At 36.6% G+C, this 16,761-nt stretch overlaps 1 protein-coding gene across 1 annotated transcript; it reads left to right on the forward strand.

The window, feature by feature from the left end:
* Window positions 1-1,182: 1,182 nt before the first annotated feature.
* On the forward strand, window positions 1,183-16,533 carry KIAA0408 (KIAA0408 ortholog). The gene is made up of 5 exons (XM_024759080.1): window positions 1,183-1,317; window positions 10,137-10,496; window positions 10,585-10,664; window positions 12,680-14,012; window positions 16,162-16,533. Exons 1-5 carry the CDS (start codon window positions 1,183-1,185, stop codon window positions 16,333-16,335), a joined length of 2,082 nt encoding a protein of 693 aa, XP_024614848.1. The 3' UTR covers window positions 16,336-16,533.
* The last annotated feature ends 228 nt before the right edge of the window (window positions 16,534-16,761 follow it).

Genomic DNA, 16,761 nt, shown 5'->3' on the forward strand with positions numbered 1-16,761 from the left:
TCTGACTTTAGTAATAAAAATATTTTCAGTGGATGTCAGCACAAGATTTTTTAAAGCAAAAAATAGGGGAAATTTTATATTTCTCAAACCAATTTGCAGTCCATATGTCATTTAATCTTCGTAATAACCCTGTGGATACCCCCCATTTTAATATAAATAAATCTCAGAAATTTTAGGTGATTTGTAACAGAGTTACCAATCAGGTATTTTAAAGTGCATCTTCAGATCCTGAATGAACACATGCCCTAAATGCTAGAAATCTAATTATTTCAGTCACTCCTTAATATGATCAAGAATTTCCCTGTAAACTGATGAAAACATTTTTTTTTTCATTTCTCTGTATTCAGTATCAGAAGATAGGTTCTGATATATAGTCTATTAGAAGGAAAAAAGAGCACGGATAAATGTTAACATATGGCTTTCAGGATAATTTTGCTGCTTTTACATTTTACTTGATGAAATAAAATAATGGCAATATCTTTTTATGCTTTAGTTTGGTTTCTTGCTGATACGTCAGCCCCAGACTTACTACCAACATTGGGGTCTTATTGATACAGTAATCACGTTTGCCACAAGCTTGAACTCTATGAGTGTAAAATTGAGATTGTAGCCCAAAACCGCCTCAGGACTTTAAGTCACAGAAATGTATAATCTGGTTGCATCAGAACAGAAGGAGTAATTCCATTGCAGCAGAATCTACCACAGTTGTGTAGATGTGACTAAATAGTTGAATTTCATACTTCCACTCTTAGATATTCATGAAAAGTTCTATGTTTAGATTAGGTGGTGAGTTAAAGGAATACTTAATATCTCACACATGCATTTAACTGTCCTGTCCACTGTAATTTTACTGTCTGGTCTCAGAAAGGGGAAGAAAAAAAGTTTGGATCATGCTTTTTTCTTTGACTGTGTTAGTTTCTCCTTAGGCAGATATTTTTGTCATCTCTTCTTTTGAGTCCAATTTTCCTAAAGTTTGTTTATGTCAACGGCTCTTGACAAACTGATAAAATGTTTCCAGAAAGCACGTGGATTTGGAACTCTCTCTTGTTATGTTTATATTAGGCTTTGTTTTAAAGGCAAGTGAGACTGCTTCAAATAAAACAACTCCAAGCTTCCAAGAAACAGTTAAGAGAAGGCAGAGACGGGCAGAAACACCCCTTCACTAACACTCACACGGTTGCCATGGACCTACATAAGCAGTGGGAGAACACAGAGACTAACTGGCGCAAGGAAAAGATGGAATTACTGGACCAGTTTGACAATGAAAGAAAGGAATGGGAAAGTCAATGGAAGATCATGCAGAAGAAGATAGAAGAGGTACAGGTTGATTTGTTTTGAATGCACTGGAAACTTAAAACTCAGAATGAAAATTCTGTTGGTTTGTTTTGTATTGGAAACTAATTTTACTTTCCAATTCCACCTAAAAGATGCATGTCTCAGTGGTATTTACTAGACCAAAAATAGCATAACCTAACCCACTGTTAGACTATGCTAATTTATAGCTTTGCATGCAAATTAGAACTTGAAGTGTCTTTCTGAAGTGTATCAATTTATTATTTTCTGACTAGAGTGCTGTGGTATCAAAAGTGAGGGATGTATTTTGCATACGTTTTCAAATTCCGGGCCCAGGATGAAAACAGAAGTAAAACATAATTGGTGGAACATATTTTAGTAAAATTATAACTGGGCATTAAAACACAGATCTTTTCAGAGATGACTTATGAATAATGTCTACTAAAGGCAGTTATGTATTAGATAATTCAGTATAATCAAAACGAGCATCATATATCAAAAAGAAAATGGAGGTGGACATGGTATTTATCCTGGCAAGGTGTGGCACATTTATTGGCATATTTATTTGGAAAGAATTTATAAAAAATGACATGCCGAGACTCTGATACAAATAATAATTTTATTCCTTCACGCTGTTTGGCCCAGAATATTTCCTTTAAGTATCTGCATTGATGTATATTCAAGCTTGTTCCAACTGAAAATTATTTATACTTATCTTGCTTTCTTGTAACATTCCCTCCTGTTGACTTATATGGTTTTGTGCACATTGCCAAGGCAGTTATTTTAACAGACTCCTTGGCCTTTATTCACAGACAATCAAAGCTGGTGCTTTATGTGTTTATAGTGCAAATATTTTTCTTATTAACAGCCCTATAATTGGTTATAAATAAAATACAAATTGGCATGCTAAAAGGAAAAATAAAAAAGAATAGCCATGTGACTATTCTAAAATAGAGCTGAGAAGGCAGGCATGTAGCAGATGATTACAGATTGAAAGGAGAATTTACTTCTCATCCTTCTATAGTTTGGAAAATGCGTTTTGCTTGCTCTCTTAACTTCTCCACCCAGAGGCTCAGATTGGATCAACAGGGAGATGGCTAGGTCAAATCAAAATCCACAACTCCAATTCAAAACCTGAACTCATTGGCTTCCAAAGGTTTGGAAGGTCCAGTTAGTAGCAATCTCAGATAATTCTAGCATCCAACCAAAATAATTAAGGGAGTCAGGATTAGTCTAGCCAGTTGTTTAAGCCATGTAGCTAAGATATTCTGCTGTCTGGTTAAATTTGTTATTGTCAAATAATTATTCTGACAGCTCTGTAGATTCCATCTATGGAAAATATTAACCTTATCAATTAGCAGGCGTTAAACATAGATGATAGTCCATAGAAATACTGACAGAAGGGCTGGAATATTTTTTCTTTATCTTGGATAGTAGCTGTGCTGCTATTTATGTCATTCTGCCTGCAGTATACAACACCATACCTGGGAATATGTTTAGATAATGTGCTTACCCAAACTACCCACTCAGAGATGGTTCTGTTCAATACCTGAATACTAGCATTGTGCTTCCCTTATCATACTAATATAGTTGTCCCTCAGTATACTTGGGAGATTGGTTCCAGGAGCCCCTGTAGATACCAAAATTCATGGATGCTTTCAAGTTTCTTATATAAAATGGCATAGTATGTATGTATTTTTCCCACTCCCAGATTTGTACCTGTAAGAATGTAACTTCTTCGAGGCTACAAAGCTGGGAGTAGAGAACAGGAGGAAATTGTCCTCACGTGTCACAGAAAATCAAGACAATATTTTTAACTAAAATTAAAAATCAACACTTGGAAAAAAATGTAACATGCCACAAGCATAATAGACTGTATTTCTTTCTTATTTATCACTAAGCTCTGTGTATTAAATCAGAAACAACTTATTAAGCCACATATTAGAACATTATACATTTCCCGGTGCATGCATATAACTTCTGTGATTCCAAGTAAAAATGTCATTAGTGAGAGGATCAGTGCTGGGTATTAAGATGCTAATGATTCTTTGTTCAGCGACTATCCACAGTCATTGCATTTGCTATTACAAAATGAAGATGTACGTACTTGGATCTTTGAAACCTAAACTAATCCAGATAGATACCCTTAATAGAGTTAATAGATGCCTGGCAATTTTTTTTTATCACATTGCCATCTTTCCTGATTGTCTCCTTTGATCAGATAACCATTGAAAACAGCTAGGTACCAAGTAACACAGATTTCCTTTTACAAAATAAATGGTTTTCCATCATTAATATAATGATATTTGTTTATTCATACTTCACCTAAGTCCCCAAGAGAATTTAGGATGTCAAATAAAATTATATGTAAGGTAAAGTATTCCAAAACTAGAAGAGAAAGATGAGATGAAGACAAGAGGAAGGATCCTTTGTGAAATGCGTGCAGCAAATCTGTCTTTCTAGTAACTAAAAATGATCAAATGCATATTTCTCAGTATTCAGAAAACAAAAGCAAACCTATTTCCCAGAAATAGCACTTTCGTCCCGATTTTGCAACTAAAGCAATTTTGTTTCCACCCATGACTCCTCTAAAAGAGGACAGAGCTACCAATAGCATCCTTAGATTTAGCATGGTGTTTTGAGGGTTGCTTCTTATAATGTCCCTCAAATTCAGCCAAAATTATAATGGCCACAACTGTTCAGTACAGATAATTTTACAGGGGCCAAAACAGTTGATTCATGGCTGCAATTTGATGCTATCCTGACTTCATCCAACTACAGATTTGTAAGTATTTAGGGCATAAATGCACGGCATATCCTTCAGGCATTAACTATGTTATAGTGCTTCACTCATCTGAGATTTGGGTAAGTATTGAGCAGCAGTGAATCTGTTATTCTTTTTTTCTCCTTTAACATCTTTATTGGAGTATAATTGCTTCACAATGGTGTGTTAGTTTCTCCTGTATAACAAAGTGAATCAGCTATACGTATACATATATCCCCATATTTCCTCCCTCTTGTGTCTCCCTCCCACCTTCCCTATCCCACCCCTCTAGGTGGACACAAAGCACTGAGCTGATCTCCCTGTGCTATGCGGCTGCTTCCCACTAGCTATCTATTTTACGTTTGGTAATGTATATATGAAGTTGCTTTGTTTGTAAATATTTTCTCCCATTCTGAAGGTTGTCTTCTCGTATCTTTTATGGTTTCCTTTGCTGTGCAAAAGCTTTTAAGTTTCATTAGGTCCCATTTGTTTATTTTTGTTTTTATTTCCATTTCTCTAGGAGGTGGGTCAAAAAGGATATTGCTTTTGATTTATGTCATAGAGTGTTCTGCCTATGTTTTCCTCTAACAGTTTTATAGTGTCTGGCCTTACATTTAGGTCTTTAATCCATTTTGAGTTTATTTTTGTGTATGGTGTTAGGGAGTGTTCTAATTTCATTCTTATACATGTACCTGTCCAGTTTTCCCAGCACCACTTATTGAAGAGGCTGTCTTTTCTCCATTGTACATTCTTGCTTCCTTTATCAAAGATAAGGTGACCATATGTGCATGGTTTTATCTCTGGGCTTTCTATCCTGTTCCGTTGATCTATATTTTTGTTTTTGTGCCAGTGCCATACTGTCTTGATTACTGTAGCTTTGTAGTATAGTGTGAAGTCCCGGAGCCTGATTCCTCCACCATCAGTTTTTCTTTCTCAAGATTGCTTTGGCTATTCGGGGTCTTTTGTGTTTCCATACAAATTGTGAAATTTTTTGTTCTAGTTCTGTGAAAAATGCCATTGGCAGTTTGAGAGTAGTTTGACTGCATGGAATCTGTAGATTGCTTTGGGTAGTATAGTCATTTTCACAATGTTGATTGTTCCAATGCAAGTACATGGTATATCTCTCCATCTGTTTGCATCATCTTTAATTTCTTTCATCAGTGTCTTATAGTTTTCTGCATTCTGGTCTTTTGTCTCCTTACGTCGGTTTATTTCTAGGTATTTTATTCTTTTTGTTGCAATGGTAAATGGGAGTGTTTCCTTAATTTCTCTTTCAGATTTTTCATCATTAGTGTATAGGAATGCAAGAGATTTCTGTGCATTAATTTTGTATCCTGCTACACTACCAAATTCATTGATTAGCTCTGATAGTTTTCTGGTAGCATCTTTAGGATTCCCTATGTATAGTATCATGTCATCTGCAAACAGTGACAGTTTTACTCTTCTTTTCCAATTTGGATTCCTTTTGTTTTTTTTCTTCTCTGATTGCTGTGGCTAAAAGTTCCAAAACTATGTTGAATAACAGTGGTGAGAGTGGGCAACCTTGTTTTGTTCCTGATCTTAGTGGAAATGGTTTCAGTTTTTCACCATTGAGAACAATGTTGACTGTGGGTTTGTCATATATGGCCTTTATTATGTTGAGGTAAGTTCCCTCTATGCCTACTTTCTGGAGGGTTTTTATCAAAATGGATGATGAATTTTGTCAAAAGCTTTTTCTACATCTATTGAGATGATCATATGATTTTTATTCTTCAATTTGTTAATATGGTGTATCACATTGATTGATTTGCATATATTGAAGAATCCTTGCATTCCTGGGATAAACCCCACTTGATCATGGTGTATGTTCCCTTTTTTTTTGGGGGGGGGTACGTGGACCTCTCACTGTTGTGGCCTCTCCCATCGCAGAGCACAGGCTCCGGACGCGCAGGCTCAATGGCCATGGCTCACAGGCCCAGCCCGTCCACGGCATATGGGATCTTCTTGGACCGGGGCATGAACCCGTGTCTCCTGCATCGGCAGGCGGACTCTCAACCACTGTGCCACCAGGGAAGCCCCATATGTTCCTTTTAACCTGCTGTTGGATTTTGTTTGCTAGTATTTTGTTGAGGATTTTTGCATCTCTGTTCATCAGTGATATTGACTTGTAGTTTCCTTTCTTTGTGATATCTTTGTCTGATTTTGGTATCAGGGTGATGGTGGCCTCGTAGAATGAGTTTGGGAGTGTTCCTCCCTCTGCCATATTTTGGAAGAGTTTCAGAAGGATAGGTGCTAGCTCTTCTCTAGATGTTTGATAGAATTCACCTGTGAAGCCATCTGATCCTGAGCTTTTGTTTGTTGGAAGATTTTTGATCACAGTTTCAATTTCAGTGCTTGTGATTGGTCTGTTTATATTTTCTATTTCTTCCTGGTTCAGTCACGGAAGGTTGTGCTTTTCTAAGAATTTGCCCATTTCTTCCAGGTTGTCCATTTTATTGCCATATAGTTGCTTGTAGTAATCTCTCATGATCCTTCGTATGTCTGCAGTGTCAGTTGTTACTTCTCCTTTTTCATTTCTAGTTCTAGTGATTTGAGTCTTCCCCTTTTTTTCTTGATGAGCCTGGCTAATGGTTTATCAATTTTGTTTATCTTCTCAAAGAACCAGCTTTTCTATCATTTCCTTCATTTCTTTTTCATCTATTTCTGATCTGATCTTTATGATTTCTTTCCTTCTGCTAACTTTGGGGTTATTTTGTTCTTCTTTCTCTAATTGCTTTAGGTGTAAGGTTAGGTTGTTTATTTGAGATTTCTCTTGTTTCTTGAGGTAGGATTGTATTGCTATAAACTTCGTCATGTTTTCATTGTCATTTGTTTCTAGGTATTTTTTGATTTCCTCTTTGATTTCTTCAGTGATCTCTTGGTTATTTAGTAGTGTATTGTTTAGCCTCCCTGTGTTTGTATTTTTTACAAATTTTTTCCTATAATTGATATCTAGGCTCATAGCATTGTCAGAAAAGATACTTGGTATTATTTCAATTTTCTTAAATTTACCAAGGCTTGATTTGTGACCCAAGATATGATCTATCCTGGACAATGTTCCTCGAGCACTTAAGAAGAAAGTGTATTCTGTTGTTTTTGGATGGAATGTCCTATAAATATCAATTAAGTCCATCTTGTTTAATGTATCATTTAAAGCTTGTATTTCCTTATTTACTTTCATTTTGGATGATCTGTCCATTGGTGAAAGTGGAGTGTTAAAGTGCCCTTTTATGATTGTGTTACTGTCAATTTCCCCTTTTATGGCTGTTAGCATTACCTTATGTACTGAGGTGCTCCTATTTTGGATGCATAAATATTTACAATTGCTCTATCTTATTCTTTGGTTGATCCCTTGATCATTTTGTAGTGTCCTTCTTTGTCTCTTGTAATAGTCTTTATTTTAAAGTCTATTTTGTCTGATATGAGAATTGCCATTCTAGCTATCTTTTGATTTCCATTTACATGGAATATCTTTTTCCATCCCCTCACTTTCAGTCTGTATGTGTCCCTAGGTCTAAAGTGGGTCTCTTGTAAACAGCATATATGCGGGTCTTGTTTTCATATCCATTCATCCAGTCTATGTCTTTTGGTTGGAGCATTTAATCCATTTACATTTAAGGTAGTTATCGATATGTGTGTTCCTATTACCATTTTCTTAATTGTTTGGGGTTTATTATTGTAAGTCTTTTCCTTCTCTTGTGTTTCCTGCCTAAAGAAGTTCCTTTAGTATTTGTTGTAAAGCGGGTTTGGTGGTGCTGAATTCTCTTAGCTTTTGCTTGTCTGTAGAAGTTTTTATTTCTCTGTGGAACCTGAATGACATCCTTGCTGGGTAATCTTGTAGGTTTTTCCCTTTCATCACTTTAAATATGCCCTTCCACTCCCTTCTGGCTTGCAGATTTTCTGCTGAAAGATTACCTGTTAAACTTACAGGGATTCCCTTGTGTTTTTTTTGTTGTTTTTCCCTTGCTGCTTTTAATATTTTTTCTTTGTATTTAATTTTTGATAGTTTGATTAATATGTGTCTTGGCATGTTTCCCCTTGGATTTATCCTGTATAGGACTCTCTGCCCTTCCTGGACTTGACTATTTCCTTTCCTATATTAGGGAAGGAATATAGGAAATAATCTCTTCAAATATTTTCTCAGTCCCTTTCTTTTTCTCTTCTCCTTCTGGGACCCCTACAATTCTCATGTTGGTGTGTTTAATGTTGTCTCAGAGGTCTCTGAGACTGTCCTCAATTCTTTTCATTCTTTTTTCTTTTTTCTGCTCTGTGGTAGTTATCTCCACTATTTTACCTTCCAGGTCACTTATCCATTCTTCTGCCTCAGTTATTCTGCTATTGGTTCCTTACAGAGAATTTTTAATTTCATTTATTGTGTTGTTCATCATTGTTTGTCTGGTCTTTAGTTCTTCTAGGTCCTTGTTAAACGTTTCTTGTATTTTCTCCATTCTATTTCCAAGATTTTGGATCATCTTTACTATTATTACTCTGAATTCTTTTTCAGGTAGACTGCCTATTTCCTCTTCATTTGTTTGATGTGGTGGGTTTTTACCTTGCTCCTTCATCTGCTGTGTATTTCTCTGTCTTCTCATTTTGCTTAATTTATTGTGTTTAGAGTCTCCTTTTCGCAGGCTGCAGGTTCGTAGTTCGCGTTGTTTTTGGTGTCTCCCCCCAGTGGGTAAGTTTGGTTCAGTGGGTTGTGTAGGCTTCCTGGTGGAGGCGACTGGTGCCTGTGTTTTGGTGGATGATGCTGGATCTTGTTTTTCTGGTGGGCAGGACCACATCCGGTGGTGTGTTTTAGGGTGTCTGTGGACTTAGTATGATTTTAGGCAGCCTCTCTGCTAATGGGTGGGGTTGTGTTCCTGTCTTGCTAGTTGTTTGGAATGGAGTGTCCAGCACAGTATCTTGCTGGTTGTTGAGTGGAGCTGGGTCTTAGTGTTGTGATGGAGATCTCTGGGAGAGCTTTCGCTGTTCGGTATTTCATGGAGCCGGGAGGTCTCTGGTGGACCAATGTCCTGAACTCGGCTCTCCCACCTCAGGGGCTCAGGCCTGACACCTGGCCGGAGCACCAAGACCCTATAAGCCACTCGGCCGCTAGTGCTGGAGGGTCTCCTGCAGAGGCGGGGGGTGGCTAGGGCTCGGCTGGGGCTCACGGCCAGGACAAGGATCTGGGAGCAGAAGTTCTCTGTTATTCTTTGAATAATAGATGTAGTGCAGATATACGTTGTGACTGTAAAACGTAGAGTCATTTGCTTTAATAGTTCTCTGAATGTCTTTGGAATTTGACAAGCTTTCCCAGAACACAAGCCTGAAGAGAAAGCCAGTAATAGCCTGCAGGTTAAACTGAACTCTCAAGAACTAATTTGGGGCCCACTTTAGCATAGACTAATAGATGATCAACGCCTTAGAGTTCTATTGTATTACCTAGGACAGGGTCACATTTGTTTTAATTACGACAGGAAACATTTTTTGAATGTATGTAGCCTTCGAAAAAAAAAAAAGTCTCAGAATTACCTGTCCCTCAACAATGTAACTTCCAAAAGTAACATATTTTGATTGCAAAATGTCTACTTAGGGACAGAATTAGCTGAGTTACTATATGAGATTGTCACCTATTTAGATAGTTAAATGTTGGCATATAGGATCATATATTTTTAAAATATGACCTTAATGTTAATTAAACTCTTGCTTCTCTCTGAAAGCAGTTAGAGAGCATTGCCAGTAATTGATTCGAGTCATTCCAATTTTGTTAACAGTGCTTCTGTATCATCATGATATCTATATATAAACACAGGTTTGTTTCATTTTTGAATGGGTTGATTTCTACTCAGAAGAATGGAAATTACCATCCATGCTTTGACCTACTGAAAGTAGTCTTTATGGTTCCTCAAAGTTGTTCCAGCTAATCCAGACTTTAGAAATGTTATTTGGAAGCATAAGCATTAATACCATGGGGTAGTATATAGTAATATGGCAAAGAGAACTCAGAACAGTATGCTTAGTATCAAAAATATTGAGAGAGTGGATTAGGGGGAAATTTTTATCTTTGTTTTCTTTACAGCTCTGCCATGAAGTAAAGCTTCGGAGGAAAATCAACATGAGTGAACGTGCGATTATTGATCTTGATCGTGAAAAGGCCATTCAAGACAAAATGACGGAATCTTCTCCAAATTATCCCAATTCAAGACAATGTGAATTTACAGGGATGAATCACAGGGATGGTCTGGGGAGAAAAGGTAAAACAGAGCACAGCTTACTCAGTGAAAGAAATCAAACGTGTAAGGAACAAAAAACAATCAAAAAATCAAAAGTAGGGTTAATGGATTCTATGGCCACAGACAACCAAAAGGAATGTGAGACCCAGCCTGACCTGAGGACTTCTGAGGAAGAGAACAAGAGATGCTCTGGTGCCCTCAACACAGTAAGTAAGCCAGGATTGGCCTAGAACTGTTTCTAAAGACATATTTACATTTCAAAGGGCTAACATGCTATTGCTTATATGTATAAAGGCTCTTGAAGAACTTGCCAAAGTTAGTGAAGAATTATGCAGCTTTCAAGAGGAAATTCGAAAGCGTTCTAACCACAGAAGGTAGGCTGGTACATCTATGATGATTTTTATGTTGGAAAATCAAAAAGAATGTTGTTTTTAGTTAATGAATCCAAACTTCCTTTAGCATCTAACACTTTGTTAGTGAGAATTAATAATGCTGTTAAAATATGTTATCTTAGGAGATAAAAACTTAAATTGTATGTTTCTCTGTTCACTAATTCTTAAAGCAAATCTTCTAGTTCTCTTTGTAGTTTGACTCTTAGGCGTACTTTACTTTTTTGGTGTTTAGTGAAGTTATACTAACCATAATAAATTAACAAGTATACTCCAATGGAGTTCTTTTTTATTTTGAGTATTTGGCCAGTGGAAGAGTATACTGGGTTAATTTAGTTAAATACATCTTTAAACTATGTCAAATTTAACAATGGTGTTTTAATTATATAATGATGTTCTACTGAAACATTTTGAGCCATTTATTTTTCTACATTTATTATATATATAATGGAAGCATTCATAATTTTCAGAATAACATATTATAAATATGTACACACATACATATTTATATAGTGCTGTAAAACATGCTCTTTCAGTTCAGAAGCACCCTTATAACTGTAAGGGTAGGTTTTAGCCAAATTGAAAAATAAATTGGAATTCTCTACAAGTTAAGTAAAGATGGATTGTTCTAGGATCACCATTTATCTCCTAGTGGGGCAGTATACTTCTCTTAGAAGCTATAGGAATGTGGACCCTTATTTTTCTTTAGCTTTTTGGAAGCTCAGAGAGAATTTTTGTACTGACTTACAACAGATTTTCTTACCCAACCATGTTTTTTTACATAATTTTGCCTTCCACTTTTCCACTGAGCTTTTGCCTACTACTCTCTGCTAATGGGTATTTGTCTGCACTTTATTGTAAGCTATCTCGTAATATAAGTTGAAGAGATATAAATATGTATCAATATGATTAATTAATGTTAATTTGTGAACCCACATTCTTGCAATATTTAGGTTTTTGTTTCAATAATTCTTACTTGCCAATTTTTTTTAACAAACCACACCTGGTATAAAGTTCTCACTGCCACTTATTGCCTTTCGAGAAAAGCTTAAAATCCTTAGTATGTAATTCAAAGTCATTACAGTTTGACCTAATATTTCTCTTTTATTTGCCATCATCTTTCCCACTTTTTTATATTCCATCCACACCAGAGTACTCACTGTTCCTTGAATAGCCACACTATTTGTACTGCAGCTCTCTTTTGCTTATATGTCCTTTACTCATAAAATTTAAAAAGAGATGATCACTTTTCTTTTATGCCCAAATAACACCTTCCATTTGGTATTGCTCATGTCTGTTTGTGCTTTGATTCAGATTTCTGTCACACTACTTAGAATGTTATTTCAAATTCAAGGGGAGGAGTTTGAGCTCAGAAGACGTTATAAATAGGAATTCAGTAGGCAAAGTGGATATAAGGAAATGGCAAGAGAAAACCTATAGAAGTGGGAACGCCAATAGCAGACACCCAAGAGACTACACACAGTCGAGTCTGAGTGTAGGTGAAGTTTAGGTAATAGAAAAAAATGAGAGACACAGTTAAAAAGGTAGCTTGGGTCAGACTATGTATATAGAGTTGAATACAACACTGAGAGGTGGCCTTTATGCTGCAGTAAAGGGACTTGAAGTTTTGTACTATAGGATTTATATAAAAATAATGTTTAAGGAAGTTGTGACTCCTTTTCCTATAACAGAATCCATTGCTTTAGCCCCAGTGTCTTTTAAGAGTTTATCGTAGGGCTTCCTTGGTGGCGCAGTGGTTGAGAGTCCACCTGCCGATGCAGGGGACACGGGTTCGTGCCCCGGTCCGGGAAGATCCCACATGCTGCGGAGCGGCTGGGCCCATGAGCCATGGCCGCTGAGCCTGCGCGTCCGGAGCCTGTGCTCCGCAATGGGAGAGGCCACAACAGTGAGAGGCCCATGTACCGCAAAAAAAAAAAAAAAAAAAAGAGCTTATCATAAATAAAGTCATAACTAATATACCATGTTTTATAATTGTCTAGGATGAAGTCAGATTCTTTTCTCCAGGAAACACCAGTTGTAACTAATATGCCTTATGGAGATCACACGATCAACAACAACCAGTGCATTACTCCAACCAGTTTAGAAAAAGAGAAGAAGAAAAATAGAAAGAATCTGAGCTGTACTGATGTTTTCCAAAACAATTCTAAGAAAAAAGGTGGAATTGATAAAACTGATCTGCAAAGAAGTGAAACCCCACCAGTTCCTCCTCCAAGAAGTACATCTCGAAATTTTCCCAGCTCATGTTCTGCACAAGCCCATGAAAGTTTGAAGGAAAGTTCAGACCACAATGGCTGGGTGGCCCAAGAAGGTCAAGGCAAAAAGAACTGCAACCCTCATTTCCTCTGGAGGCACGACGAGATGCCTACGCTGTGTCTAAATGAAAGGAAGACTTTGAAAGATGGTATCGAATTTTCTTCTTTGGCACCAGAAACCAAAATAGATAAAAAGCCTTCATGTAATGAAAATGTTGGACTTACCACGTGGTCATGTGACACTGGGATTGGTGCAAAAAATAGCCCCTCTACACTGTGGTTTCAGAAAACCTGCTCTATTCCCAATAAGCCAAAATATGAAAAGGTGATTCCAGATCACCCTGCTATGTCTCATCCTGATCTTCACGTAAGCAATGTCTGTAGCTCCTTGGTGACACAGAGCAGCAGCCCGCTGAGAAGTTTCAGTTGTGGCTTTGAAAGGACTACTAGGAATGAAAAGCTGGCAGCAAAGACTGATGAATTTAACAGAATCGTATTTAGAACAAATAGAAACTGTCGTGCAGTACAGCAAAGTCAAAGCTACTCAGAACCATCTGAAGATCTTCAGCCCTGTGATACTTTAATTTCTTGCACAGATAACATCTCAGAAAGTGACAGTGTTTCTGACATTCTGAAAACCAGTGCCCCCATGCCTGTGCCCAGGGAAAATGTCCATGATAATTCCACCAAAAAACCCACAACAGGCCTATCCAGACAAATGCAGGAACACATAAGCCCTAGCAGTTACCGGCATATGCTCCACGAACATGACTGGAGACCAAGTAATTTGTCTGGCCGACCAAGGTCAGCTGATCCCAGGTCAAATTATGGTGTGGTGGAAAAGCTGCTGAAAACCTATGAGACATCAGCGGGGTCCGCATTGCAAAATTCTAAATGCTTCCAGGCTAATTGGACCAAATGTAATTCTGATGTCAGTGGTGGAGCCACATTAAGTCAGCATTTAAAAACGCTCCAAATAGAACAAGAGCTTCAGCAAAAGCCAGCTATGTGTGGAGCACAACAAGTGAAGCAAGGAGCAGATCGGAAAAAGGTTACTGAGGTGAGAAAGAAATTTAACATATTTTGGTAGAACTGCATCCATATTTAGCAATGGCTCCGAGTTCAGTCAGTTGCCCATTCATATAAATAGAATGTAGGCACATGTTTTGACATCTTCTTAGTTCCTTGACCCTTCATTTGTGAATAAATATAAACCTTAGAATTGTAACTCAAGATGAACTTTTAAAAGCATAGTTTTTAAGGCTGGGTTTAGCACATTATAACTTTTATTTAAATTCTGAAATGGCACAACACAATCTAATAAATTAAATTCTTAAGAACCTCAAAAAGATCAAATGTTTGCTGTGTTTCTTTCTTGAAAAAAAATATTCTGAATGTGCATCTGTTCATTTATAGAATCTTATCCTGTTAAAGTGTTTATATTTTTAAAAGTATATGGGAAGTATTTATAAATAACTTGCACTTTTCGGTTATTAGCTATGGTTGGTTCAGTCGTCCCCAGAATTTGATTCATGTTCTTCCTCGGGATTAGTCACATGAATATGAGTTTGGGTGAAAAAAAAAATCATTTAAAATAGTGCCTTATGCAGTTCTCTTATTGTGGAGCTAAAAGGCAGTATATGCAAAGAAAAATGATAGTATAGCGTAAAAAAATTTAAGGTCATTATTATTTGTATAAATTCTTCGTGTGGAAATTGCCCGCCCCACCCCCCCCAAAATGGGTATTTAAATAAACTGTTATCCTTTCTTTATTCCAGTTTGCTTGCAAAAGAGTATAATTTTAGAGGAGAAAAAGAGGTTGAAGAGAAGAGATTTGTATTTACAATGAAGAGCTATCCATCAGCACATTTTATGCATAATTTATAAAACATACTGTTATAATTAGCCAGTGCTTTGAAAATCCTGGTTTTACATAGTGCGATGTATATGCACCATTGTTTTAAACAAGGCAGGTTGCCTCCTTCTTGTGTAAGAAATTATTTTTATGAGGCTTTCAAGCCCTACAAAAGTATCAGTTTATATATAGTTTATCAGAAACTTTGCCTGTTTGCCTGAAGTACAAATAATTAATCCTGCTTTTCTATTTTTTTTTTTTTTTTAGTTAAGCCCATAAATACCTGTAAGGTCCTGTGGCTTCAGATGGGAAATGAAAGCACATATACAATAATCAGCCAAAATTCTCATGGACAAATATTACTAAATATCTCCCATTTTTGTACTGATAGGAGGTTTGGGAAGGGTCCTCTGCTGCCGATCGTTAAGAGTAGTTCTCCATCCCTCCCCCCCAGGAACAGGTTTACAAAAATAAGACTCCAAGGAGAGAAAAAGCAAATGCAGGTTACTTTCATAGAAATAAAGGTTGTCCTTACTGCCCGTCTCAGGTGAAAGAGCACAGGCTTTGTTAAGAAGGTCAATAAGAATCAAAGTACAAAATGTGTCATGAAAGCTTTTTAACTGTTTCTTAATGGCAAGAGTCCTAGAATGCTTTTCTTCCATTAAAATAAAAAGAAAGAGAAGTAGGAAGAAATGAAAGAAAGCGAAGGGAAGAGAAGGGAAAAGTTTTCAGTCTTCGGAAGATACCCAAGATAGATTGAAACTCTTTCTTAGCAAATAGAATGAAGTTATATTTTAAAGTATTTTAATGATAATTTTGAAACTTTTTAGAGATAGTAACAGTGGTTCTTAGTGGAAAAAAAAGATAGCACCAGACAAATCATTTGGTGGTTTGTGTGTCTTTTGCTTATGATTTCTAAAAGTGTCAACTTGACATAAAATAACTGGACATAAATTAATTCTTATTTAAATTATTATCTTTAAAAAAAAACACTAAAATATCCTAACACTCCACCAAGAAAAATCTTTAGTTCTATCATATCAATTTTATCTAACATGAACTTTTGAGTTCTAACATAACACTAACTCATAGTTAGTTCTAAACAGAAATCAGTTGTATTAAAACTTGTCAGTGTGGAGATCTACAAGATTATCAAATGCCATATTCATATTAAAAGTGAATTGTTTTGATTAAAACATTCAAGACCAGGAATAGCTTCTTTAATTTTCAATGCTTTTTCTTGCTTGTAAACACGGTAATACAATACATTAATCCTATAGTTGGGATCCATAATATATTAAGCTCATTGTTGGTGCCTGAATAGTGAGATGAATGTCTTCATTTGTGTCTTAAGGAATCCGTGGCAGTGAAATGCTCACGTGGAAAAGGATTTTCCCGACCTGCTAGACCAGCAAATCGCCGTCTCCCATCCAGGTGGGCATCCAGATCTCCATCGGCACCCCCTGCCTTGCGGAGAACTGTCCACAACTTTCCCATTTCTCTGCGATCAGAAGCATCGATGGTCTGAGTCTCTGGCCTGGATTGCTGGATTACAAAAGTCCCAATTGCCAAACAGAGTATTCTGAGTGTTCACAACCAATTCTGTCTCTTTCAAGATTACTGGGACAATTGAAATCTTAACTTCCCATCAGTCTTCAGTGTTTTTAATCTATGGAACAATTATCCTCCTGTATTTTGATTTTTTAGATCAGAATTTTTTAATGCCATCCTCATTAATTTGCCAATATGATTTAAGTTGAAACAATGTACTATATTGTATATTCCAACTTTCTTGCAAGTGGCAGAAAGCAAGGTTATTTGCATGGCCGAGTGTTTTGTAGGTGCATGTGTTGATATAGGAAGTATCAGTATGTATTTAGATAAGAAAAACTTATGTGCTAGTGTTGACTTTGAAATTATAACATGTATACCTATATATTCTTTGTGTTTATTT

Source organism: Neophocaena asiaeorientalis, unplaced genomic scaffold, assembly GCF_003031525.2.
Source record: "Neophocaena asiaeorientalis asiaeorientalis breed wild unplaced genomic scaffold, Neophocaena_asiaeorientalis_V1.1 scaffold5, whole genome shotgun sequence".
NCBI lineage: Eukaryota > Metazoa > Chordata > Mammalia > Artiodactyla > Phocoenidae > Neophocaena > Neophocaena asiaeorientalis.